Source organism: Podarcis raffonei, chromosome 14, assembly GCF_027172205.1.
Source record: "Podarcis raffonei isolate rPodRaf1 chromosome 14, rPodRaf1.pri, whole genome shotgun sequence".
In the NCBI taxonomy this organism is placed as follows: domain Eukaryota; kingdom Metazoa; phylum Chordata; class Lepidosauria; order Squamata; family Lacertidae; genus Podarcis; species Podarcis raffonei.
In genome coordinates this window covers 29,136,642-29,163,960 of record NC_070615.1, presented here as the reverse complement: position 1 = coordinate 29,163,960, position 27,319 = coordinate 29,136,642, and the positions used below count along the sequence as shown (strand labels likewise).

Below are 27,319 nucleotides of genomic sequence, written 5' to 3'. Positions count from 1 at the left end.
GCTATAGGCTTAAGACGGTGTTTCCTAAACTTGGGTCTCCAGCTGTTTTCAAACTACAATTCCCATCATCTCTGACCACTGGTCTTGCCAGCTAGGAATGATGGGATTTATAGTCCAAAACAACAACAACTGGAGACCCAAGTTTGGGAAACACTGGTCTTAAGACATGGAAGAGCCTGATTCAAATTTCCCCTGAGCTTTGAACGATCACTAGCTGGCTTAGGCAAATCCCAATCCCTTCACTTGAACCTACATCCCACTTCCATCCTAAGGACAGTGTGTATGTGCCCACACACCTAGGCAGTGCTTTTTTTCTGGGGGGACGCAGCGGTACACATACCCTTAAACATTTTGTGAATCTAAGATTGGCTCATTGAGTGGCAGTATTTCAATATGAGTAGGAAAATGAGAGTAGTCCCTAAACATTTTTTTTCAGGGAGAAAAAAAGCACTGCACTAGGCATGCTTCCCTCAGCTCCTTGCAGGAGTGCTGGGATGCAGGCATTCTTTTTTGCTTCCAGGCAAAAGAGTTTCAGGGTCTACTAAGAGTCAAGGATATAAGAATGTCAAAAGAGCTCTGCAGCAGTTGGAGCCTCACAGTAGCCAAGCAGATGCCCCAGTGGGAGGAAGCCCACAAAGTAGCTCTGTAGAATTCAGAGGGAGATGGAAACTTGGTCTTACTCTCTAGTTTCAGGGTGATGCTTGTTTGCTTCAACGTACATCTCAGCTCCAAGCTCACCTTCTTAGAAATGCCGCCTTCCTACCAAAACAGCACTAGGCTGAACAGTTGTCCGTTTCCCTACATGTGCTGAATGCAACGCTTAAGGGCAATGCAAGAAGCAGCTTCAGTAGCCGGCAGACCATACTTTCTGTCACTTCTGACCTAAGCTGCCACTTTATGGTTATGTACTCCTGCTCCTGTCTTGGGAGAGGGTGGGAACAGCTGCTCAGCCCTCTTTTTACGTTCTCTTTGCAGAATGGCAACCCCAGTATGTTTGGAAATCTAGCAGCACAGCCCCGGAGTATGCAGCCGTCTCCAGCACAGCCTCTTAACTCATCTCAGCCTAATCCACGTGCTCAAGTGCCTCCTCCATTGCTCTCCCCTCAGGTGAGGCTTGTGAAAGAGAAGGCCTGGCCTGATGTTGGGTGGATGGGTGTGCTAGTTTTGTAAAGACATTCTTCCTCTCTTCAAAAATGATGGCTGCCAGGCTTGGTCCCAATAGCACCTGCCCTGGTACAAGCAAACACAAGTCACATTCTCCACCTCCCACCTCTCCTCTTCTCCCTTCCACATCCCATTACGGGGCTCCCCACCCCCAAGTTTTTAAAGAGCTAAGTAAAGGGCCTCCAAGCCAAGCAAGGCTGCCAGTATCTGCTGGGGCAGCTCTTCCTGCTTATGGTGAGAAGGTGTTGGTTGCGTGTCTCCCTCCCTCTCTCCTAGCCAACTTCCAACCTTCATCTCATTGTCATGCTTTTCTCCGCTTTGTAGGTTCCAGTATCCTTGCTGAAGTATGCACCAAACAACGGGGGCCTGAATCCACTCTTCGGCCCGCAACAGGTAGCCATGTTGAACCAACTCTCCCAGCTCAACCAGCTTTCCCAGATCTCCCAGTTACAAGTAAGTGATACACTTCCTCCCCCAACTTTGCTTAGAAAGTGCTCATCCTCCCTGACTCTGCCCTGACTTCTTCCTGACTTTTTGCAGCGATTGCTGGCCCAGCAGAGGAAAGTGCCGAGCCAGAGAAACATGTCCTCTGCTGGGGGTGGCGGCCGCCAGGAGCAGCAGCAGCAGCAGCAGGTAGGGTTTGGGGAAACTTTTTGTTTTCTCTTTCATTTTTAATATTGGTTCTGCCTTCTCTTGACCTGAATTGATCGGGAAAGATCAGGTTGAATTGGGTCTTTCTCCGCTGACCCATACGTTATCTCCTCCTTCACAAATCTCTTGTTGCCAGTTCAAGGCTGTTTGCCTGAGAACTGGAATATTTCACGAGAACGGTGGATAGCCCTTTGCAAAAGCTAGGGTGCACTTAGCAACACACCTTGGCAAAATAGGTGAATCATCTGTTGTGGAAGAACTAGCTCACTTCTTAATTTTAATCTCAGGGTTGTGGGTTCAAGCCGCACGTTGGGCAAAAGATTCCTGCACTGCAGGAGGACCCCAGAGTGGCTGGGGAAACCCAGCCAGATGGGCAGGGTATAAATAATTTTTTTATTATTATTATTATTATTATTATTATTATTATTATTATTATTATTATCATCATCAACATCATCATCCCTTCCAACTCCACGATTCTATGATTATCCTATTTTCCTTCCTGCTGCCTTCATGCATGGCCAAAGGAGCATCTCTTTTCTCTCTCTCTCTCTCTCTCTCTCTCTCTCTCTCTCTCTCTCTCTCTCCTGGATAAAGTTATTCTAAAGGTTGTTCTAATTGGACCACTTTATTTCATAGAACAAGAGCAAGTTCACCACCTATGTTTTGCAGCCCAGATCAAGGACTCGCTTTGTTTAAATATTGTACGTTAACAGTGACCATTTTGCAGGTTGAAAAGAAGATAGGTTTTATTTGCAAATAACAAAATTATTTTCACATCCATTGCCAGCAATACATAGACAACGTTATTTAAGATTGCACCCGTATTGCGGATTCAAGTCATGTTGGTTGTGTGTGTTTTCTGAATTATCTCTTCTGCTTTGTTTGACTATTATAAGAATGATTATTACGGCCTTTTTTGCTGGATGTTAAGCCAATTCCACCTTTGTGCACAGGTTGTAAGGGCAGAAAGTCTGTAGAACATATGACCCACTAGACTGAATAAGAAGTTTAGGATGCCGCTTTAGACAGAGTCAGGCCATCCAGCTGAGTACTGTGTACAACACTGACTGGCAGTAATGGCTCTCCAGGATTTCAAACGGGGGGATCTACCTGGGTATTGCACCTGGGACCTTCTGCACACACTGAGCAGCTCAGGTGCTGATAACACCAAGGTTGCAGGTTCGATCCTTGCATATTCATGCATTGCAGGGGGTTGGACTAGATGGTCCTGAGGGTCCCTTCAAGTTTTACAGTTCCATGATTCTATAGCTGCCTGCTATATATGCCGTGGCTTCTGTTTCACAGCTACAGTGGAGCCACTTCCTAGTTGTTCAGGCCTCAGACAGGACATCTGTCTCAAATACATTTCCCCCCTCTCTCTGCTTGAAGAGTCGCGCTCTCAATATGCAGCAACAGATGATGCAACAGTCTTGTCAGCTGGATCCAAACCTACTCATGAAGCAGCAGCAGCAACAACAGCAGCAGCTGCTCCCATCCCAACAGCAGCTCCATCATTCTGCCATGAAGTCTTTCGTGGAGAACATTGTGCCCCACACCAACCCAGAGCTGCAGAAAGGGCCGTCGCAAATCAATGCATTCAGCAACTTTCCCATAGGTGAGTGTCCTCTCCACCTCGTCTTATGGCTAATCTGCATCAGGTGACCAAGGCTGTGAGCTGGGTCGGTACTTGGTCTTAGCCTCTCTCAAAAGAGAGGCAGTGGCTGCCTGGCTAAGCCTCTTGTCTCTGATTCTGCAGCCAGCAATAACAATCCTGCTAGTCGGTTACCTAGCTTTCTGTTGGTGCCTGACTTCACCAGATTAAAGACATAATCCTCAATGGAAATCCTCAATGGAGGTCCCCCTTTAGGCTCCTCAAAGGAAACAGGATTCCCAGTTGCAAGTGAATGTATAATTTAACAGGTTTTCCATTCAATCAGCTGCTTTGATCGGCAGAATTCAATATTTTAGTGTGGCAGCACCTACACTGTAGAACTCCCTGCCTCTTGACATCAAGCCAGCGCCTGCTAGAAACATTTTTATTTAGACAAGCCTACCCCAAGGTTTAGAATATTGACATGAGCTTTAATCCGTATTTAGCCTTGTTTGAAAGTCTAAAATTTATTGTTAATTCCTTCTTATTGATAAATGTTATGAATTGAATAAATAAAATTGTTTCCTCCCAAGATTCAGTTTGAATTCCACTCTTCAGTTTGAGGCTTAATTACTAGAGCCTTCTGAAACATGTCCCGTCTTGCTGTTTAAGAGCTGCTGCTTTTGTTTTGCTGAGGGACAGTCTCCCAGCTCAAAAAATCACAATGCCTCTTTTGGGACCTGAGTACAGCAGCAGCACTCTGCTCGCTTGTGGTTCTGAGCAGCTGGTATTCATAGTGAATCCTGCCTCTTGACGCTGCCATAAAACTTAGGGAACAAGCTGTACTACCAAAATGATTAAGGTTTTAAATGATAATTTTAGGTTATATTTTAGTGATCAAGATTTAATATATATTTTTAACTGCCGCTATATCTGAATTGTCTCTGTCATACCCAATTGCAATTCAATGTATTCCTGTTGTGTTTTATGATTTTCCTGATATTGTAAGTGACCCAGAACTGGTCTATGACGATAATAGACCACTGCCTCTTGACAGTGAAGGTAGCAGAGGCCTGTTTTATTCAGACTGTTATGCTTAGCTGAACTGGAGTCCAGGGAGTGTAACCCAATTTCTTTGATGCAGGATTGAACTCAAACTTGAATGTAAATATGGACTTGGGCAGTATTAAGGAGCCACAGTCCCGGCTGAGAAAATGGATGACTGTGGACAGTATTTCTGCTAACACATCGTTGGATCAAAATGCCAGCAAAAACGGTGAGTGGAATGCAAGGGAGGGGGAGCAAAGAGGCCCCAAACACCAGATGCAAAGAGGGCCTCCCGAAGATGGGTGCTGCAGAGAGAAGGGGTGTAATTTGTGGATGTTCATTGTGAAAGGTGGCAATAAAGCTTTCATACCATACACCTTTTATTCTGACTAAAGCAGGCTTCCTCAACCTCGGCCCTCCAGATGTTTTTTTGGCCTACAACTCCCATGATCCCTAGCTAGCAGGACCAGTGGTCAGGGATGATGGGAATTGTAGTCTCAAAACATCTGGAGGGCCAAGGTTGAGGAAGCCTGGACTAAAGGATGCAAATTGGTACAATACCTGAAAGGTTGCATATTTTGGATGCTTTTTTCTGAAATTAAGAGTTGATGTAGCACTCAAAACCTTTTTTCCAAAAATCCTTTGAGGTTTATGCAAAATGTAACGAGAGTGGCAAGAGGAGAGAGGAGTGGTCTGTGAGTAGGCAGGGGAAATGGACTTGGGGCCACACGGGGGCAAAATGTCATATAGGATGTCAAAGCTGCCTCCCTAGAATATCTGTCTCCTGAGGGCCTTCTGGCAGTTCCCTCACTGTGAGAAGTGAGGTTACAAGGAACCAGGCAGAGGGCCTTCTCAGTAGTGGTGCGTGCCCTGTGGAATATCCTCCCATCAGATGTCAAGGAAATAAACAACTATCTGACTTTTAGAAGACATCTTTTAGAAAACAGGACTGCCTTCAGATGTCTTCCATGGAAGAACTATTGGGCCCAATTCAGCCTCCGAGTGAACGCTGAGCAGATGATCACCGTACATGGTGCTGGTGGGGCCGAGGCTGTTATTTCAGACTGCAGGGGGAGGGCAGGGATAGGGGACATCTGAAGGCAGTCCTGTTTAGGGAAGTTTTTAATGTTTGATCTTTTACTGTGTTTTTAATATCTTGTTGGAAGCCCCCCCGAGTGGCTGGGGTTGTTATTATTGTTGTTGTTGTTGTTATTATTATTATTATTATTAGGGTTTCCCCAGCCACTCTGGGTGGCTCCTTGCATGGTTATTTTCTCAGAGAAGCCCTTGCATGGTTTGAAGCATAATCCCACAATCACACTGGGGTGTATTGTTTTGGTTGCCAAAGAAAGCCAATGGTCTTGGGAATTTGCAGCAGTTGCCTGCCAGATTCTGCCCATGCAGGCACATCTCATTCGCCTTGGCTGCCAGCCATAGCTAATTTAGAGGAGAATGAAGACCTTACCCTGGACCACGATGACACCTGTGTGCAAGTGGGGATGTGACCTGCTACACCTTGGCAGGGACTGGAGGACTACTTCTGACTTAACTCAGAATGATGTTCTGAGCTGTGGGTGTAAAGGAAGGGGTTAATCTGGTTGTTGCTGTTGGCAGCTCAGTGGCCAAACTGATCAGCAGTCTCCTCTCTTCCAGGTGCTATTTCAAGTGGCTTTAGGTTGGAGGAAACTCCCTTTGTTCCCTACGACTTCATGAACAGCAGTAACTCACCAGCCAGCCCTCCTGGATCGATTGGGGACGGCTGGCCACGTGCCAAATCGCCTAACGGTTCTAGCAGTGTCAATTGGCCACCAGGTGGGTGACTTGCACCAGTCTGTTCCCCCAAGATTTGGGGCTTGGGGCACAGGAAACCAAGTTCTTCCCTTCTTGGGCTGGGGAAGATGGTGGAAGCAATTGGTTGAAGGGGGACTTGAGAAGTCTTTAGGGAAGGGTAGAGGAGTTCACCTACGTGCCTTCTCTGGCCGTGACAATAAATTGTGGACCCGAGAGGCAGCTGGAAGTATTAGTTTTGTGCTAGGAAGTTCCACAAGTTAAGTTGGGGGGGAGAGGACATGCATGTGATCTTGCAGCTGGGAAGGGGACTACAAAGGTGCTCCTAAGAGGATGCATTTCTCTCCAAACTTTGAAAGAACTTGGGGGAAAGCCCAAATCTTTTTCTGAGAATTATCTGAGAAGGTTCAGTCTCGTTGTGAGTTGAAGTGGGTCCCCTATCCCTGCCCTCCCCCTGCAGTCTGAAATAACAGCCTCGGCCCCACCAGCACCATGTACGGTGATCATCTGCTCAGCGTTCACTCGGAGGCTGAATTGGGCCCAATAGTTCTTCCATGGAATAAGCTCAGCCTCCTGACACTTTTTTCAAAATGCTAGAATTTCGTCCTGGTGAGCCGTGGAAAGGTTATCCAAACATCGACCCTGAAACTGACCCGTACATCACTCCCGGCAGCGTCACAAACAATCTGTCGATTAACACTGTGCGGGAGGCCGACCACCTCAGGGACAGGAACAGCGGTATGTATCTGGGAGCAGAGGCTGGTCACTTGAGAATTCTGCACAAAAAGAGCCCCTTCAGTGGTCCAAAGGTTGAAGGTTGTGCCAGTTTGTATTTTTCTGAGCTTTTTGTTATCATGCCTGATTTAAGTGGCTTGGTCTTTGGCAAGTCTCTAGAGGAAGGAAATCCTGCAGCTCTTGAGACCTTTGCTGAGTCCTTCTCCATACCCAGCAAAGTGTTACGCAAAGGAGAGCACAAGGAGCTGGTCAGGTCTCGCTTGACCTGACCTGAGCAAGAAGGGTTCCCCCAGCCCCTCTCAAAAGATTCTTGGTGCTTTCCACCATGGAGACATTCTGGAAAGCCCAGGTGTGAGGCAATCGGGTCCACTTGGATTTTGCATGTCCTCCATTCTGCTGCAGTTGGGTGAAGCAAGCCTTGCATGCCTCTTCTGCAGAACTGCAGCCATGGTGGAACTCACTAGCCAGTGTGCATCTTGGCAAGAGTGGGAGAAGAGGGCCGGAACGCCATCGCCTTAGGGTCCCCCCCCCTTGAGTAACTTGCATCCAGCCATGGCTTGATCCCTGAGTTGAGGTCTGTTGGTCTGAGCAGTGCTGGGGGAAGAAGGGTTCCTGTGGGCAGGAGAGAACTGAGCTGTGCCTGGGTGACCAGAGCTGCACCCACCTCGCTGGGCTCTGCGTTCCAGTTTGCAGCAGGGTTCAGCCCTGGAACCTACATTTCAATGTTGCGGCGCATATGAAGAAACAAAGGTGCCTGTCTCTCCCTTGCTGCTGGTGTCCTCCAGGGGAGTGATGAGCTGTTGACTTTTTCCTGTTAGGGTCATCCTCATCTCTGAACACCACGCTGCCTTCAACTAGTGCCTGGTCATCCATTCGTGCCTCCAACTACAATGTTTCCCTCAGCAGTACAGCACAAAGCACTTCTTCTTCAGGTGAGGTCGGGTGCGTCACACACAGGCCATGTCTGCCTCCTCTTGGATGCCGCCATGAACTCATGCTTCTCCACCCAGCCCTTAGCTGCCCAGAGTCCTGTGCTGCCTGGATCAGCCCATGGGGAAGATTGGGGGGGGCACCAGGAACAGCTCGCCTTTTTCATTATTATTAATTTTTCACATGCCTCTGGTTTCCTTTCCTCCCAGCCAGAAACAGTGACTCCAAATCGACGTGGTCTCCTGCTTCCATTAACAACACCTCTCTGGCTCACGAGCTGTGGAAGGTTCCTTTGCCACCCAAGAGCATCACCGCTCCCTCGCGCCCACCGCCAGGACTGACCGGGCAGAAGCTGCCTCTGTCCTCGTGGGAGAACTCTGCGCGGCTCGGGGGCAGCTGGAGCAATTCCGATGCCAGATATACCCCTGGTGAGGGTCTGGGTTGCCTTTGGCCAGGCTGGCTTTTTGTCTGCAGAGAGGAGGGGGGTCTGCGGAAGGAGAAAGAACACCTTTCCTTGCTTTCGGTTCTTAAGGCTGCGGGAGAGCTGCCTTGTCACAGCTGGTAGCATTGCCTGCCAGGACAACCCAAGGTGGTGGCGAGGGGGGCCCTGGAAATTAGGATCATGGGCCATCAATCAGGAGCTGAAACAGGGCCTGAAGTTCAGACCCTCCCTGCACTCTGTCCGCTCTCAAATCTCCCTGCTTCTTGCAGCATCTCCAGTGCCAGCCTTCTGAACTGACTGGTGGCTGGGAACATGGCAGCCTGAGGGCATGGCCAACGAGCTCTGTACCACAGTTATCCTTCTGTTGCAAAGTCACTCTTGCTTTAGAGTGGCTGGTTTGATTCCCACACATGAACTAGAAGCCTCTGGTCTCATTCAATATGGGGTGAAATCTGACCCTTTTGTAGGTGGGGCAGAGGACTTTAAAAAATCCCATGTGGGGCCTGCAGGCACCTTTTTCCACGACGGCAGTGCCATTTTTCTTTTGCTTCCGGCAGGTTCAAGCTGGGGTGAGAGCAGCTCAGGGAGAATAACCAACTGTCTTGTCCTGAAGAACCTCACACCTCAGGTGAGTGAGGACACAGCTTGGCCTTGTGCCAGTAGCTTGCAGGGAGGTTTGGGCCCTGTTCCCCTTGCCCTGAGGGCTCAGGCAGGTAGAGACAGTGTGTGATTATGTGTGCCTCTCTCCCCCCTCCCATGCCATCCAGATTGATGGCTCCACCCTGCGGACACTGTGCATGCAGCACGGACCGCTGATCACATTCCACCTGAACCTGCCCCACGGCAATGCATTGGTCCGCTACAGTTCAAAAGAAGAGGTGGTGAAGGCACAAAAATCTCTCCACATGTAAGTACGGCCGGGAGCCTGGGAGGAAGAGGGGAGGTGCTTTTCTGTCCTGCTGCATTGGGGGGCAGGGGGCGCGGTGTGCAGAAGGCAAGGATTGGGGCCTCAGGGGAAGCTGAGAGCAGCAGCGTCTAGCTGGCACACTTCTGTGTAAGCGGGTGGTCCCTTATGATGCCCCTCACTGGGCAGGGCACAGACGTTTCCCATAAGAAACGTTCATCCTTAGGGTTGACTCTGTTTCAGATACACTGCTGGAGATGCATTTGCTATGAGAGATGGAGGGCAGGGTAGGATTTAAAAGCACAAAACTCTTAAAATTGCTTTGAGCACAGGGTAGTCTGAGGGCTGCAGATAGAACTGATCTCCTAGAAACATCAGAAGCTGCCTTGGGCTATGTCACACCACTGGTCCATCAAACTGCATTGTCCCCACACTGACTGGCAGCAGTGGCTCTCTTTTCAGGCAAGGGAGTCTTCCCCCCCCCCCCAGCACGCCCTAGAAATGACCTGGGGGGCTGAACCTGGGACCTTCTGCCCTGCCCCTGAGCTATGCTGCTTCCCCTGAAAAATAAGGTGCTAGTCCTCATGTTTCTGAAGGAAGGGCTGGTCTTAACTGGAAGCTGCCTTATACTCAGTCAGACCCTTGGTTCCATCTAGCTCTGTATGATCTACTCTGACTAGCAGGGGTTCTCTGGGGTTTCAGGCAAGGGGGTCTTTTCCCAGCCTTACCTGCAGAAGACATGGGGGGCAGTGTTTGAACCAGGGGCCTTCTGCATGCAGAGCAGGTGTTCTACCACTCTCCTGCCTCAGAAGGGCCTGACTGGCGCAGGCCAGAGCCTGAATAGTAGGGACAGGGATGCATGCTGCAATCTCTGTGTGCAAGGAAGGCAGGTGGGCTGGAGTAGCGGAGGATGGGTCGGGGAAGAGAAGATGCTGCCTGCTTTCGAGGGCTTGTGCCCGCCTCAACCCATTTCTGGGCCTCTTTCCGGACAGGTGTGTCCTCGGGAACACTACGATCCTTGCTGATTTTGCCAGTGAAGAGGAGATCAGCCGCTTCTTTGCACAAGGCCAGTCTCTCTCCCCCTCCCCTGCCTGGCAGTCTCTGGGCACAAGTCAGACCCGCCTGGGGCGCCTCGATGGCTCCCACGCATTTTCCAACCGCAACGACCTAAACAGCCACTGGAATGGTGCTGGGCTTTCAGGAACGGGCAGCGGAGACCTCCACGGCACATCCCTCTGGGGGAGCCCTAACTATTCCACAAGCCTCTGGGGTTCCCTGGGCAGCAACGACACCAGGGGAGGGCTGAGCAGCCCGTCCCCCCTCAATGCTTTCCTCTCCGTTGACCACCTGGGGGCCGGAGGGGAGTCCATGTAGCCACCTCTTCTTCTTTCAGTGAACAAAACTGTGACCTCAAAGCAGCACTAAATTTGGACTCCCTCTCCCCCCATCCCTCCCCACCAACCCACCCTCCCCACTTGCAGCCTCCAGGGGTCACCTGTGGAAACGGTTACTTCGTGCGCACATTTCCTCCCCTCTTCCCCGCCCCCTTTGTTTTAGCCCAAAACATCCCAGTTTGAATACTTGAATCGTGCAGGCCAATAATTATAATGTGAAAAAGTTATAGATTTTACACTTCCAGGATATAGTGCTATACATAGTTTAAAGAAAAAACAAAACTACGTAGAATCAGCTTGCTTTTCATGTGTTCCATCGCTTTTTTATTTTATTTTATTATTTTTATTTTTTGCTTTGTGGATTCATCATCATTGTCATCATCATTCTTACTATTTTTGCAACTTGCTGATGATGGAGTTTGAGCTTTCTTAGGCTTTGCACAGACTCTGTCCTTCTCCCTGCCCCACAATCGTCAAGGTGGGGGCAGCAGCAGCAGCTCACGGGTGGCGCTTCCTGGAGGACAGACAGAAGGATGCTCCTTGCTTTGGACCAGGCTGTGCCCCACTATGCCTTGACGCCTGCCTGCCCACCTAGCCGCCACGTGGCGGCCCTCCAGCGCCCAACAATCGAATGATGAGACTGGTACCTAGGATGCCAAGCGGAAAAGCCTTGCACCTGTTTGTTCATGTGGAATTAAACTAAAGAATGGAGCTCTGCAGTTTCTGAAACTGCACGCACAGCTATGACTGGCAACCCGGCCTGCTTGTCTGGGCAGGGGGTCCTGCACTTTCAATAGGCGTTTGGTATTTTTGTTTTTGTTTTATTTGGGGGGGGCTCCTGTGTTGGGGTGCTGCCTTGTTTACAGAAATCTTTTATTTTCCTTTTTTTTCTTTTTCTTTTGAGAAACAATGTTTACTCGACCATCACTTAAATATTTTTTTAAAACAAAAAAAAATTGTGGATGTTAAAAGATGCTTTCTATCTCTGGGAATAACGAGCAGTGTTTGGCCATGTTCCATTTGTGTTTTTTCTATTCCCACCTCCTAAATCTAAGAGCATGGCTCTCAGGAAAAACCAAGGTCCCTACGTAAAACTCCTTGTAGTTTCTTATAGGAAAATAACTTTTAGCACTGATTACTACTTGCTCTGTAAACCTTCTTCTGCCAAAAATTGCTTCAAATCGCTGGAGTTTGACATTCTGTGCTTTCCAATGCTGTCTTTTTAATAGTGTGGGGTGGGAGAGGGGTGCTTGGCTCTTAATCTCTAGTTTCCCCCCAATTTTTGTAAAGCCGGCCCCCTTGTTCCTTTCCTCCTCCCCTCCCCCCCTTTGGTGTGGCCCTTCTTCCTGCTCTCGTGACTGTGTTCAGTGTTTAACCTTAAAGCTGAAGTAACTATGCAGACTGTAACCAAGAACTTGGGCTTACAGAATTTTGTTGTATAAATTTTAAATGTTTTAAAAGTTCCTGCAAATACTTTTCTTGTGAAAGTGTTAAAATCATCTTCTCTTTTGCCACAAATGGTGTTATTACCTGAAGCTTGTTTAGTTGGAGGATGAAAGACTAAACAAGGATAAAAAAAGAAACCAATTTTTTTAACTGTGCTGAAAGACGCTCTCATTTCATTGCCTTGATTCTAACTGTTGTGTCTGAAGATGCAAAAGTCGCCAGTGGCTTTTTAACTGTTTACAAATAGAGTGTGATTGTAAAATGTACAGTTTGGGTTGTGTTCTAATTATGAAGTTTCTCCAGATATTAATAAATCATGACATTTTTTGGCTGCTTACCATGGAACGGTCTCATTCGTGATTTGTATTGTTTGTCCGTGTCTCTCCCCTCTTCCCCCCGGACCCTCTGCTATTGGTGCACAGGCAGATTTGCTAGATTATGCTAGGTTAACAAGGGCTTAGTATTTGTGTGTTTCCTTTTAGGGCCAGCTCCCATCTTGACAGGACACTTGGAAATTGAGGAGCGTGTGGGGAAAAAATGCTGGGTTTTGGTTTGTTTTTTTAAACTCTGGCGTTTAATACTTCTATTACAGCGACTTGCACAAAACGAAACAGTAACTGCTCTTCCTCCTCGCCCTTTAATCCAGCTACTTGTCCAGCTTTTTCTGTCAAGGAGATTCCTGTCTCCAAATAGGAACTAGCTCCTGCGTCCAAATAGGAACTAACTGCTCAGACGTGTCCCAGTGTTGGATTCCGGTGCTGTGCTGTTCCTCCCAAGAGTAACTACTCGTAAAAATAAAAATAAAAAATCCAACACCAAACCAGTAAGGCTAGTTAGCTTGATGGTTGAGCCTCCTCAAGCCTTCGCATTGAAAATGACATCGGCCACCTGCCTTGATGGGCTTGCACTGTTCGCAGGGTTCAAAGCCACCGCAATCTCTGAGCTGGTCAGGTAGAAATTAAAAGGTTGGTTTTGAGCACGTTGACACGTCCTGTGTCTGACTGGAAGGATTCAGGCTGTCCAGCTTCTCTCCAGGTTGACCAGCTCCATTCCCTCGCAGTAAGAGTGAGGCCTCTGGGCTTTGTGCTGCGGAAAGGAGAGACAGGGGGGCTCCAGGGATTGTTTTGTACTGGGAATGCCGCAGGGGGCTAATTTGGCTGAAAGGGCCCAACCCCTCTCTCCCCTTCCTGCTGATTTCTATTATTATTTATTGAATTTATATACCACTTTACACCTTGGGGAGGGGTCTCAGGGTGTTTCACAGAATAAAATCAAGATATAAAACCACAAAATACATAATTAAAATAAAAACAACAACCCAATAGCCCCCCAAAAAAACAACCAACACATTTTTAAAGGGCATAGGATGTAAATCAGATCAAAGACCTGGTTAAAAAGGAACGTTTTCGCCTGGCGCCTAAAGGTGTATAATGAAGGCACCAGGCAAGCATTCCAGAGATGGGGAGCCACTGCAGAGAAGGCCCGTTTTCGTTTTCTAGGGCCAATGAGCAGATGCCACAATGTAGGACTATTGCTTTATGGGTGAGCAGCCAGACAACTTACTGGTTGTTGCCAAACTGATGGAGTGACCTTGAGCAAAAGTCTCTTCTCATAGTCTCCACCATAATCAAGTTACATGAGCAAATTTATATCTTATACCCTCTGGCCCCCTTGGAGATTCATCATAACATGCAAATAAGTGTTTTTTTTTGTTTATTTTGCAATATGGAAACGAATAGTTGTGTTTCATCAGAGTTCTGTGCCAAACTACCCTGTGCGCTTCCGTGCCAAAGCGCCACCTCTCCAAACTAGAGACCCACAGCCCAGGGAAGTGTACCTGCTTTCCCCCTGCCCTGGGCCTCACTCACCACTTGCTCCCTGGAGGGGTTGTGCAGAGCAGGGCAAGGGCTCCACTGAATAGGTTCCATGGGCCAGCTGGAGACGGAGACTTCACTGGCCTTCCCGGAGTCTATCATAGGGTCGTTCATGCTGTTGGAGCTCACATCCCAATGGTTGTAATGAGCGCTAAAAAGATTGGAAGGAAGATGTCCAAGATGCAAAATGGGAGGAAGCCTTATCTACATATGCTAGACTGTACTGGGGCATTAGATGCAAGGAAACACACATTAAAACGTGGAACACCCAACTCTCTTCCTTGGAAGCCCATGACTTTCCCCGAGGAATGAAAGTAAGGCCAGCATTTTGCCACATCCTACTTAAAAGTGATTTAAAGCGCACCAGGATCAACTACGGTGGTGGTTCAGGGAGAAAGAGTTGTAGATTTTGTCAAATGCCAATGCGGTTCTTTGACTGGCTTTCCACCCACTCCAGGGTTCACCAGAGCTTTTGGAAAAGGGGAAGTAGCACAAGTAGTTGTGCTGCAACTATTGGATGCAGCCCAGTGTCTCTCTGTTGATAGGAACTACTGCCATGGTGCATTCTCAGGAAGGATATTTGAGGTGACCTGCTTCTGAATAATGAATACCAGTTGCTGGAAAGCACAAGAGGGGATGGGGCTCTTGTGCTGGGGTCCTGCTTAATGGATTTCCCATTGGGGCATCTGGTTGGCCACTGTGAGAACAGGATGCTGGAAGGGATGGGCCCCTGGTGGCACCCCTTTGGCCTCATCCAACAGCTGGGCTTATCTTTAAACCCTTCTCCACTTCTTAGCAGTAACAAAATATTGGGCTTCAGGCATCTGACCCAACTCTGATCGATGGGATAGTTGGGCATGTGACTTTGACCCTGAATGGTTAAAACCTCTTCTCCTGGCAGCCCCTCTTGAGCCCTATCTCCCCGCCAAGCATCTACCCCCATCCAGCAGAAGGAAGATCCATGCTTGTATTCCAAGATTAGAGGTTGGAGGAGGAGAGCCTGGGGAGAGCAAGCTGAAGGGAGGAAGCTGAAAGTCAGGTGCTGCCTTGGGAAAAGCAGCCAAGAAATTGGAGCACAAGGCTGCAGTCTAGCAGTGTGGGGGCTTATCTCTGCATTTCTGCCACCGGTTATCAAACTTTTCCTGAGTTCCTCTTTCCATTGCGCTATTAGAGGCCTTATTTTATGTTTGGGGAGGTTTTTCCCCTTTAGCACCAAACAAACCAGCATAAGTGGAAAGTTTATGCCAGCTGCTTGGCCTCAGGCCAGCCAGGAGGTTATCTGTGACAATTGAAGGTCAGTCCTCTGGGCTCAGCCTGTCCTTTCCTTGGGGAGTTCCCACCTCCCTGCCCAGCTTGCTCTCCACCCTGCTGGGCTATTGCCTGCTGCTGGAGATCAAGCATGATTTGCTTGCTGGGGGGTGGGAAGTTGCTAAGCAATGGAAGACCTTTGCATATGCTAGTCTATATGTACAGAGGGCAAATGAAGGTGGTTTGTGACATCCAGCGGCCCTCTAAGCAGAGCAGCTCATCTTTTAAAAAACAGGAGGATGAATTTGCAATTGCCAAACACAGAGGAAGTTGTCTTGACCTGGTCAGACCGCTGGCCCACCTACAGTCTCCTTCACTGACTTGAGAGCGGCTCTTTGGGGTTTCAAGCTGATATATTTAAAAAATGGGCGTTGGCTTTTACAGCCCAACTCTCCATCAAGGGATTCAAAGTCCCCAGAGACCATTATCAGTCAGAGAAGACTAGGGGGAGGTAGGAATCAGTCAAAGCAAAGCAGATCTTTATTTTCCTGTTGCAACTGAGTCCCCCACCTTTGCACGAAGGTGAGGTGCATCCAGAACAAAGGTGTGTACGGTCCCTCCCAGCCCTACCTGCAGATGCCACTGGGGATTGACCCTGGGACGTTCTGCATGCCAAGCAGCTGTCCCATCACTGAGAAACTTGATGCTTGAGGACAGGGCACCTCCCTTCCAGAAACTAAACACTGTATGCCCCTGTGCCATTACAGCTGCAGTCGTTGACCCCCCTTTTCACCAGAACTCTTCATACTCCACCCTTTACACCACCCACCATGGCTGAAGTGACAGTTACCTCGGCCGGCCTGCGGCCCCGATGCAGGGGGCATCCTGCGGCTGCTTGCAGTAGCCGTCAGGGCCCATGCAGTCGTCCTGGCAGCTGCAGCAGGCTGTGTCCAGGATCTGCAAGTGCAGCAGTTCTTCCGAGTTGCTGAAGGCCGGGTTGTCCAAGGAGACTGCTGAGGCCAGCCAAGGCTCCGACCAGTAGTGGGCCGAGACATCGTCAAGGCGGCAGAAGCGGCGGTAGCTGGAGGGGTCAAGAGTTTATGATCCCTTATGTTGCTATGAGTCATAGAATCGTAGAGTTGGGATCCCGAGGGTCATCTAGTTCAACCCCCCATGTAATGGAAACTAATCTAAAATCCTAATACTGTAAATACAATTATTTAAAAAAGCAAAAACGAAACATGCTGAAGTAGCATGTTGTTGGGAAGTCCTTGGTAATTAAAAATTATATGCTGGTGGATGGTAGGAAACCTCATAGCAGTTTAGAAAAAGAAATTATTAGTAAAAGAAATTAAAACATTCAAAAAAATTAAAATGGCCAATATACGCACCATCATTCTAAAAGCCTGAGCAGGGTTGTCTAAACAAAAACGTTTCTAGCAGCAGGCACAGAAAAGAGTACAGTGGTACCTCGGGTTACATACGCTTCAGGTTACAGACTCCGCTAACCCAGAAATATTACCTCAGGTTAAGAACTTTGCTTCAGGATAAGAACAGAAATTGTGTTCTGGTGGCGCGGCAGCAGCGGGAGGCCCCATTAGCTAAAGTGGTACCTCAGGTTCAGAACAGTTTCAGGTTAAGAACAGACCTCCGGAATGAATTAAGTACTTAACCCGAGGTACCATTGTACAATGAAGGTCCCTGCCCGATGTCAAGAGTCTGGGAGTTCCAGACCGTAGGTGCCGCCACACTAAAATATCTATTTCTTACAAGTGTGGAACAGGTATTATGTGACACCTGTAACAGTGCCAGTTCTGCAGGTCAAAGTGGTTGAGAGGATGTTTATGGGGGTTAGGCAAGATGCCCACAGTGAGACCTTCTGCCCAGTCTTTTCATTCTAGGAGTGAGATTGCACTCTGCATATGCTCAGAGCATAGAAAGGGGACTGCACTCTGCATATGCTCAGAGCCTAGAAAGGGGATTGCACTCTGCACATGCTCAGAGCCTGTAGCCAGAGATTCAAGCCTGGAGTGCTAAAGAGCACAGGCTGAAATGAATCCCCCCTGTCTCTCTCTCAACACAAAGCTCAGTTACACACCCTCTACCTCCTCACACCCCACCCCCGGATTTCCCTTGGAGTTCAGCCAGAAGCTGCTGGCTGTTTGCTTTTCCCTTGAAAGCAGGCCTGGCGGGAGGAAATAGATCCCTCAGCTCAGCCTAGCAGCCCCCATCCCATTTCCCACCCACCCGCAGCCCCACACTAGATGGGAAAAGGCAAGAGCCCTGAGATGTATGGGTGAAGGGTGGTATACTAATCTAATAAATAATAAGGGAAGAGCAATGAGTGAACAGACCTGGGAGCCCAACAAGGCCCAGAGAAAGGGAAGCAGCAGAGACTCAGCACTGCAAACCGCCCCTGTGGGTGCCCTTTCTAAGAGAAGAGGCTAATGAGGAATGTCATGAACAGGGGGGAAGACATCATAGAATTGCAGAGCTGGAAGGGATCTCTCAGGGTCATCTAGCCCAAGCCCCTGCAATGCAGCAATCACAGCTAAAGAAGCCCGGACAGGTGGCCACCCAACCTCTGCTTAAAAACCTTCGATGAAGGAAAGTCCTTCCAAGGTCAGGGTCGGATTAAGACCTTTAGATGCCCTAACCACTTAACAAGGTGCCCCTATATATATCCGATTCAAAATACAAAATTCAATTCAAAATATAAACAATAACAAACCATAAAATAAAATTTTATTTATTGAAATGAAACAAAACGGATGGAAAATAATGTTTATCTTTGTATACTTTATAGTTGAAAAGTTTTCTCATACTTTTTCTAATTGCAAAGTCGTGGATCGGATCCTCTAAACTAATCTTACCTTAACGCATCCACTTCTGTACTTAGTAGAGATAAGACATCAAGCCTACCTTGTTGCATAGTTGTTCTTTTGGGATTTTTAATAAGTGGAACTTAATTCATTCTGGCGGTCCGTACGTACCCCGAAAAGCCCACAACATGAGGCGCTGCTTCTGCGCACGCATGTGGCGCAATAGAGCGCTTCTGTGCATGCAGCGAAACCCGGAAGTATACATGTCCAGATTTGCCGCGTACGCAACCCAAAAGTTACATAACCCAATAATCCACTGTACTTCAACTGAGAAAATGAATGCTCAACTGAGCAATTTGTGACCATTTATTGTTAAAAATCCAGCTATGGAAAATGTCTAACCCTAACCCCCTTCACTTGATGCCCTAAGCTTGTGGTTATTTTGCTCCACGTTTAAACCAGCCCTGTCCAAGGTAGCCAGTGCATGGATTAAACTGGCATGGAAGGCAGGAAACCAATGGGAGCAGTGCCCCAGTTTCTCTCCCTTCCTTCCACCTCCATGGAGTCCAGGAAGGGAGGAGAAGGGGCAGGGTCTCACCTGCTCTTGGTCTGATCCGCTCTGGCCTCCAGCAGCAGCATGCGAACCCGGCGGATCACCAGGCCGGCAATGGCAGCTCCGACCACCACCAGGCTCAGCAAGAGGCCGCAGGCCACCCCCAGCAAGCCCTGCTGGGTCACCTTGTAATCGCAGCGCACCCCCAGGAACCAGAAGTCACTGCCCACGGGACACCTGGGGAACACAAGGGGAAAACCATCAGACAGAGGCCTTGAAGGCAGAGACGTGTGTGCAGGAGCAGAGGGACTGGGCGCAAGGCCTGTGCGCTGTGACACTCACTGGCAGACAGGCGTGTGGTTGACGGCATGGGTGCAGATGCCCTCGTTCTTGCAGTAGTCGCGGTGGCACGCGGAGGTGCAGACGGCACTCCCGTCTTCCCTGGTGGAGACACACTCGTAGCCGGCTTGGCAGGCGAAGAGCACAGAGCAGAGGTCCAGGTGCCGCTCTGTAGGAACAGGCAACAGCTCAGTGGCAGACCCCCTGCTTGGCATGCAGAAGGCCCCACGTTCTGTCACCAGGTAGGGCTGGGAAAGACTCCGCCCGAGAACCCTGGAGAGCTGCTGCCAGTCAGTATAGACCTAGGTGGGCCCACTGGTGAAAGGCAGCTTCTGATGAGTCTATGGAAAGCAGCCACTTTGTTTAAAATCTTGAGGACTAGTAACTTGTGGGGAGGGGGCCATTGCTCAGTGGGAGAGCCGCTGCTTTGCAGGTGCGCAGGTTCTGTCCCCAGCGGCATCTCCTGGGTAACTGATGTCGGCTGGGTTGGGAACTGGGCAAAAGCTTACCCAGTGTCGTACTCTGCAGCACCCGGGCATTGCCAACCCAGAGCCCCGGCCGCAAGCGCTCCGAGAGGGATGAGCGATTTAGGGCAGCCCACAAGCCGGGAGCCGCTACCAGGAAGAGGGCATCAAATGCCACCACCACACTCCCGGGCCTGCAGAGAGAATAAGAGAATGGTAGAACTGCAGAGGTGGAAGGGTATTCCAAGGACCATCTAGTCCCATGTAATACACAGAAGGTGGCAGAAGGGGCAGCCCCATCGGAGTCCTGAAATACACACACACACACTGCCATTCCTAACACAGGAAGTTTCAGGGGCCAGTCATCACCCATAAGTGAAATTATTTTGCAGGGACAGGTTTTGGAAACGTGACTCATGAATGCAACAAATACTTTAGGAAATTGCTTGAGTTCCGTGAGTTTTTAAAGGCCTTCCTGCAACCAGCCTCTCCTGGTGATCCAACTCTGCCATCAGATGGAGCTGGCCAGTAGGTTGTCTTCTCCCCTGCCCACCTTCTGCACCCTCAGAGATTCCTCAGAGTCATCAAGGCCTTCCTGATGTCAGCTGGCTTCCAAGGAGCCACCAGGGACGATTTTGAACTTTTGCATTTTCACCTGCTACACAGTGGTGTCAGTCATCTTGCCCTCCCTGAGCCCTAGGATATGGTGGACAAGAAAACCCAAAGAGAGAGATGGATGGATGGATAGATAGATACCGGATTGCCTTCACTTCCAGTCGCTGAAATCCCGGCAGAGAATCGAAGAGAGGTGTGACCTTAGAGAGAGAAAAGGGGAAGGGGAAGGAAGGGGAATCAATTAGTCATTGATTTATGGAGCTTCCATCTCCAACCCTTCACCAAAACAGATCCCGGGGGGTTTGCTAACATGAAATAAATCACGCATAAAATACAATTAAATTATAACACCTGCAACAAAACAGACACAATTTATTTTAAAAAATCCCTCAGGCATTAAAACAATGAAGCATCATCAGTTCAAAATAATAAACTCTAGGAGGGGTGGGAGAACCTTAGACCTGGAGATGAAATGTGGCCCTCCAGTCCTCTTCACCTGGCCCTTGGAACTATCATCAGGCCCCACCCACTTTCCCCAGGCCACGCCCCTCACTGGCCCATGCTTCACGCCCTCCTTGAGTGCTTCTGCCCGAGTGGAATGATTTCCTTGTACTCTAATCATGTCTCTTGCTTGCCTGAATGAAGATGAGAGGGAAGGGTGCATAGAAACTAGCCGAGTGTTCAAAGGCCAGATTTGCATTTGCAGCCCCGCCAACTTTTGCCTCTAGTCCCGCCTCGCCCCCATGGCCATGTGGCCCTGGGAAGGTTGACCAGCAGGGAATGTAGCCTTCAGGCTCTAGGACCTTGGGCAACCCAGTTAAAATCCCACCCAAGTCCTGGGTAAACAGACACGGCTAACCCACCGTTTCGTTGACGCTGAGCACCAGGCCCTGGTACTCAAGTGAGTCAGGGTTCCAGAAGCTTCTGGAAAACTCCATGGCCAGGACCAGCTCACAAGGGATATGCAGGAGAGTGGCTGCAGGAAGGGAGGAGAAGGAAAATAGGACCCACCTCAGCCCAAGGTTGGGGGTGAAGGAAGGAGGGAGAGAGAGAGAAAGAGAAAGAGAGAAGAGATTTTTTAGGAGTGATTCCTGCTTTGTACCTTCCAACTGTATGAGTCTACGATTCAATTACCACCTTCAGGGCCCCAAGTGATGTCAGCTGCCACAGCATGGCAGGATGGTGAGGGTGGATCCACCTGCCCCACAAGTGTAGGGAGCACAGAGGCTGCAGGCTTATAGCATTAAAAAGGAGAGCTAGGAGTCTCTGCAACAGAAAACTTGCTTCAAAGAGGCCAATGGCCACAGCTGTAGCTGGACCAGGAGAATGAGTATAGAAACTGGGCATTTCTTACAGGTTTTTCATTTTATGCCCATGCTTGTGGGTTTCCCACAATGGGCGCTGGGTCAGCCATTGTCAGAACATGGTGCTCCGTGGGGTCCCGTTTGGCCTGACCAGGAAGTCATCTTATGTTTTTACATTCAGACCCAGACCAGCTTAGTTCCTGCAAGGTGGTGGGGCCTCCTGTGTGTTAAATTCTACCTGGGGGTGGCTGGTCCATTAGGGCAAATGGGTACAGCTGCCGTACGCCTGGATTTTCCCGGGAAAATCCTCTGCCAGCCACTACCTTCTGCCTTTTAACTTAACAACCAATCCAGGGGGCAGCCCTGGCTGTCCTCTTCCTCCTCCCCACTTCTGTAAAACTCATTAGGGGAGAGCGATGAAACTAGAATCAGTTAACTCCAGCTATTTGTGGCCTCTCTGCCTTCAGCCTTACCAGGCCCAACAGGCACTACAGAATCATAAAAAGGTGTAGAAGGGACCCCAGGGGCCACCTAGTCCAGGCCCTTCAATGCAGGAATCAGAGAGAGAGAAATCCGCGTCAGATGGCCAACCAACCTCTGCTTAGAAACCTCCAATGAATGAGAGTCCACCGCCTTCGCAGACAGTCCTTTCCAGTCCCCACTAAACCTCGGTTTACAAGGAACTCACCTGCCACAGTACCCCCTCCTAGCTCGCCAACCTTGCCCCCCAGATCAGCTCTGCTTCCCTCCCTTGGTTTGCAGAGAGAGGTGCCCCACTGACCTTTCAGGCGGGGCAGCTGATTCTCTGCCACAAAGACCTGGTGGGCTCTGGGGCGGCCTTCCCTGGGCACGGCCGGCTCCAGTTGTGTTGTGGACTTCTCTGGTGTGGCTGGCGAGAGCCGGGTGCTGGCAATGACAGGTTCCTCCCTTGCAGTGCTCTTTGGTCCTGGAGCTGGCATAGGCGGCTGTGTGTGTCCACTGCTCCCTGTTGGAGTGGCTGTTGTTCGGACAAGACCCTCCAGACTAAGCGGAGAACGGGCAATCTCCCTGATAGAGCCACCTTCAGCTGTGGCGCTGGGCCTCTTCCCCCATTCCCAGCTCCTTGTCCTGCCTGGAGAGGTCCACAGCCGGTGGGTCACGGGCATGGTCCCAGTGGCTCCTATCTTGCTTGTGGGCACAGCCGTTCCAGAGCCCAAACTGGAGGAATTGGCTGCTTGGGAGTGAAGCTCTGGATTCACCGAAGGAGCTGTGCTCACATCATCTCCCTCTGGAGTGAGCAAGGCAGCCTCAGAGCCTGCTGGGGTCTTGGTTGGGCTGGGAGTCCAGCCAGCGGGGGCACCCTTTCCTGGGAGGCTGCTGGTGCTGGTGAAGGGCTCTGCTGCCTCTGTGGCTTGCCAAAGGGACCCCTCTCTTGTTGCCTGCTGGGTGGGGTGTGTTGTGGCTTTATGAGGGCCCTCCCTGGAGTCACTAGGCACCCCTGTTCTTTCTCTGTAATTGACAGAGACCTCCATTGGAGTGGGGACCATGGTGGGCAAGGTGCCCTCTTCTGCAGCCCCCTTGGGATTAAGCTGCTTTGGCTGTGAGGATGGCTGTTCAGGATTGCCCCCTTTCGTGGGCCAGGCACTGCCAGGCTCCGAGGGGCTCTGAGAGCCAGGTTCTTCTGTGGCTGTGGAAGCCCCACTGGAGGCAGTCTCCGCAGCCATGAGTGGGTCTGTGGAGTTCTGAAACGTGGGCACGTCTGCGCTGGCATGCCCACCTGCTCTGGAAGCTCTTGGTTCTTCCATGACACCACCCGGGCCCACAGACGAGGTGAGCAATGTGGACCCAGTAGGGAGGTTGCTGGCAGAAGCAGGATGGGTGGCAGAGTCTGCCAACCTCAGGGGCAAAGCTGTCCCCAAGTGGAAAGATGAGGATGAGTGGGGAGCCACCTCTGTACGATGTGAGGATTCTGCAGAAGTAGGCTGAGCATCCACTACAGGCTGTGCTGCCCTCGTGGCTTCTGTGGAATTGTGCACCAGGGCTGTTCCAATGGGGACAAAATTGCCTGCGCTTATGGCTTCCTGGGTCGTCTCCATCGTGTGACCCAACCCTGCCCTGGATCTCGGTGGTGTTGGGGGTGGAGGCAGGGTGGAGCCAGGATCAGAGGCACCCCAAGACTCATGAGATCTGGTTTCTGGCTCCACGCCTGGTGTGCTGCCCCCTGGCCCCTCAGCACCCACCACAGACGGGGCTGTGCTCCAACCTTGTGGCAATATTTGTGTTGTGATGGTTGCCACATCCTCTTCCTGGGCTGCCCCAGTACCAGCCGCAACTGGCTGTGGAGTGGAAGCCAGAAGAAGGGTCTCCTGAGTCTCTGCAGTGGGTGACTGGGTCTCCTGGGGCCTCAGGCTGCTGGCTCTGGTGGGCATCTTCAGGTCATCTGTAGGGCCCACGCTGCGTGTCTCATTCCCACCCGCCGTAGCACTTGGGGGTCCCTGGCTCTCCGGCCAAGGGTGCTGAGGCTCAGCTTGGGTCTGTGTAGCAGCTTGCACTTTGGAGGCCAGAAGCAGAGAGGGGCTGGTGGACTGCCAGACCTCAGGGGCTTCTTCTCCAGCTCCAGGGCTGGAGGATTCTTCCGAAAGAGAAGAGGGCCAAGAATTTTGACCTGCAGCATCCTTTGGGGAAATGGGCCCAGGAAGCAACGCTGAGAAGGTCACAGGCTTGGTTGTGATGAGGCGTGGACTTGGTTGGGGCAGCCCACCAATCCCCAATGTGCTCTCTTGAGTGGGGAACTGAGTGCCTCTTCCAGTGGCAACTGCTGCTCTGCTTTCTTCCACCTCCGTTGGCCTCCTCGATGTTTCTTCTTGGCTGGCATCAAGGACAGCAGATCCAGTCTGCAAGTCTGGGTGCGACGCAGTGGGGACAGCAGCATCAGTGGATGAGGGACGATGCCAGGTGATGCCAGAGGGCTCAGCACTGCCATGGAGGAGGGTCTTCAGCTTCTTACTGGTGCTTTGCCCTACAGGTAGAGAGTCCTGCAGCCCAGAGAAATCTGACCCTGTGGGGTGGAGGGAAAGCAGAGGCAGTGAGCTCCCTGGGGGGAAGTCGAGGGGTAGCACCATCTTCACTGCCACCCCTACAGGCAGAAAAGCGGAGGCGTCTTCGGGATCTGAGCTGCAAATGTCAGCAACTGCCCTTTGTTCAACCAGACGCAAGGAGGTTAAAGCACCGGGAGGTACCAGGCAGTGGTGTTGCGCTGATGCTACACGCTGGCAGCCCCGGGAGGGTGAATAAGCCAAAGCCCCCAAACCTCCTGCTCCAAAAATGCATTTAAACACAGAGCTCTCTCGGTGCAACTGTAAAGCTCCCTTGTTATTTTTGCAATTGGATGCTGGATGTACAGTGGTACCTCAGGTTACAGACGCTTCAGGTTACAGACTCCGCTAATCCAGAAATAGTACCTCAGGTTAAGAACTTGGCTTCAGGATAAGAACAGAAATCGTGCTCCGGTAGCGCGGGAGCAGCAGGAGGCCCCATTAGCTAAAGTGGTGCTTCAGGTTAAGAACAGTTTCAGTTTAAGAACGGACCTCCGGAATGAATTAAGTTCTTAACCCGAGGTACCACTGTAGTTGTTTATTCAACCTTGCTATATTTATAGCACTGAAGTGTTTTGTTTTGTTTTTGTCTGGTGTTCTCTGTACTGTTGTGGTGTTTTGTTGCTATTAGGAAATTATTTTTGCACTTTGATTTTGAAATGCTCTCCTCTTTTCTTTGTTGTAAGCTGCTTTGAGCATGGAAAAGCAGCATACAAGGAGAATGAATGAATGATTTGCTTTTGATCTGGTTTTGCTGATTTGGGGGTGGAGCAGCTGCTCTGCTTCTCACTGGATTTCTGCACCATGCATGGACACCACACACACATCCGGACCGTAGTTACACAGCTCTCAATCCTAAGACGAAGTTGGGAACCAAAACCTTATGCAGGAACATGGGGTGGGGCAGAAATCTCCCCCCAGCCTCCCAGGGGCCACATCGTAGCTATTGGGTAAGAATGGCTCTGGAGCTGCCGTCTCAGTGGCAGAATATTCGACAGAAGCCCAGCTAATAACCCAGAACAGGCACTCAAGACAACCCACCCAGATATTCTGCATCACTCTCTCCGTATTGCCAAGGCAACGAGCTTTCTCTGGCACAGACCGCTATCTGACACGGCTGGTTCGGAGGAGGAGGCTGGCATCGTGTCTGCTGTGGAAGACATCCACGTTTTGTACGAGGAACTCCTGGATCCTCTGCATTCATACACGCACATCCGAGACACAGGACTTGACAGGTGGGGGCAGAGCAGAAGGCAGAGACCCCAGGGAATGAGGATGGGTGTGCATCAGCGACTGTAGGATAAGTGCTACTACTCTTTCCACACACACACAGCTGCGATGCCATCCATCATAGCGAACATCTGGATTCAGGCAGAGCACCATGCACCCCATAGTTCTCAGTCTCTGATAGGCTTGCAATGACTACTTCTTGCCTGATTGCCAGTGGGGAAGGAAGATCCTTCTCCCCCCACCCCCACCCCGCCGCCCTCGAAGCAGCCAGGTTGTCCTTAAAGCACTGCATGTCACTCATACAGATGGACCGAGAGAGATAAGCCCAGGCTTGTAAGAGCCTGCGGTATATTAAGTTGGCAGCCAGACCACCGGCCAGTCTAGGCCGCCCAAGACCTCACTGATTAAGAGTTGAGTAAAACCTTGAAGCCTTTGCACGCCTACTCTCCACCTAAGGTTGAATGATCAAAGAGGGGCATTGTATCAGCCCTGCATTTCTTGTCCTGGAGACGGGGGGGGGGGGCGGGGAACAGAATACAGCCCTCCATGACTATCTGGCCCTCACCTGCCTTGCCATCTCCTCAAGTGCCCTTGAAGTGTAATGATGTCACTTTGCTTGCCTGGATGGAAGACAAGAGCTGTGCAGAAATATCTGACTTTTGTGTGGCTGGAAAGTAGAAAAGTGGAGAATGGCGGTGGAAACTGCTGTTTTGCCTCTGGCCACACTCACTTTGACCCACGACTCTGTCCACACCTGGCATGTGGCCCCCAGAAGGTTGCTTGTAAGGCAATGTGGCCCTCAGGCTCAAAAATGTTCCCCACACTTTGTCTTACAGAGGGGAAGGTACATGCCTAGCCACACTCTTCCAAAGGAACAGAGTCATAACTCGCTGCCCTCCTCCCATCCCAACCTAGAGATGAGCTTCCAGGTGCCTGTTGACCACATAAGTGTGCTATGAATTTGTCTGGCATTGCTTTCTTCTAAACACAACCATGTGTCAAGGGCGAGAGCTTCATTCCTCCATCGACGAAAGCCCTAAGCAAGGTAAAAGAGAGTCTGGGTCACTAGCAAGAGGTTCTCGTTGGGGTTGGTAGGCAAGCATGAGATGGACATATTTAATCTCGGGATTGCAAAGGAAGGTTAGCCCTGGATGGGAACCCCAACGGCTCTGCTGGGATCCCACAGAGGCAGCTGCTTCCTACTGTGGTTCTGTTGCTTTTTTCCTCTTGCATAATATTTCCATTCTACTCAGTCTAGGAATGCAGCTCTAAGAAAGATACCCAGCTCTGGCACAAAGCCAGCACCAACCCCAAAAGACCTGCCTGCAGCTAACTGCACACCCACACAGATACATCCTCGCAGCACCATAAGGTGAGATGATGTCTTTCTGGAGTGGAGATAGGAGTCGAGCAAGGGGACAGGCGGCGGCAAAGGTGCAGATACCTGTAGACAGAGCAGCACCCTGCAGATCAGACCCCTCCTGGAACATAGCAAGGGAGGAGAACGAAGAGCCATGTGCAGAGTGCTCCTTCCTGCCCCACGAAGGAGCCACAACCAGCCTCCAAAACATGGCAGACATTAGGAAGAACATGGGGCTTCGCAGCCGGGCATTATCCTTTGGGGGTGCTGCCAGGGTAAGGCTTGGGGAGGAAGGTCCGGGCCCCACCCCCCACTTAGCAGAAGGAGCAGCTAGTTTCCTG

The 27,319-nt window shown here is 50.3% G+C and overlaps 2 protein-coding genes across 3 annotated transcripts in view; one reads left to right on the top strand and one right to left on the bottom strand.

Annotated features, from left to right (window-relative positions):
• The window catches only part of TNRC6A (trinucleotide repeat containing adaptor 6A), a 39,664-nt gene extending 27,224 nt beyond the window's left edge, over positions 1-12,440 (top strand). For both annotated transcript variants that reach the window (XM_053366183.1, XM_053366185.1), the window contains 12 exons: positions 976-1,107; positions 1,489-1,617; positions 1,705-1,797; positions 3,208-3,433; positions 4,554-4,685; positions 6,110-6,268; positions 6,842-6,982; positions 7,798-7,911; positions 8,119-8,337; positions 8,909-8,979; positions 9,119-9,258; positions 10,248-12,440. In XM_053366183.1, coding sequence (XP_053222158.1) covers positions 976-1,107; positions 1,489-1,617; positions 1,705-1,797; positions 3,208-3,433; positions 4,554-4,685; positions 6,110-6,268; positions 6,842-6,982; positions 7,798-7,911; positions 8,119-8,337; positions 8,909-8,979; positions 9,119-9,258; positions 10,248-10,629 — 1,938 coding nt within the window. In that variant the 3' untranslated portion in view covers positions 10,630-12,440. The remainder of the gene's footprint in view (positions 1-975; positions 1,108-1,488; positions 1,618-1,704; positions 1,798-3,207; positions 3,434-4,553; positions 4,686-6,109; positions 6,269-6,841; positions 6,983-7,797; positions 7,912-8,118; positions 8,338-8,908; positions 8,980-9,118; positions 9,259-10,247) is intronic.
• On the bottom strand, positions 11,532-23,459 carry LOC128402192 (mucin-17-like). The gene is made up of 9 exons (XM_053366186.1): positions 22,096-23,459; positions 20,874-20,986; positions 20,152-20,210; positions 19,441-19,589; positions 18,935-19,100; positions 18,638-18,829; positions 16,068-16,298; positions 13,964-14,120; positions 11,532-13,181 (listed from the first exon to the last, which is right to left on the bottom strand). The coding sequence occupies exons 1-9, from the start codon at positions 23,387-23,389 to the stop codon at positions 13,107-13,109; spliced, it is 2,436 nt and encodes an 811-aa protein (XP_053222161.1). The 5' UTR covers positions 23,390-23,459; the 3' UTR covers positions 11,532-13,106.
• Positions 23,460-27,319: the final 3,860 nt, after the last annotated feature.

Excerpts from the sequence above, each read along its gene's own strand:
- LOC128402192 (XM_053366186.1), bottom strand. The coding sequence starts at position 23,389 with ATGGAGACGACCCAGGAAGCCATAAGCGCAGGCAATTTTGTCCCCATT. Across the intron at positions 19,590-20,151 it reads CTGGAAGTGAAGGCAATCCG|GCCCGGGAGTGTGGTGGTGG; the intron begins GTATCTATCTAT and ends TTCTCTCTGCAG. Across the intron at positions 13,182-13,963 it reads ACCCCTCCAGGGAGCAAGTG|CACAAAGCCCAGAGGCCTCA; the intron begins GTGAGTGAGGCC and ends TCCTTTCCGCAG.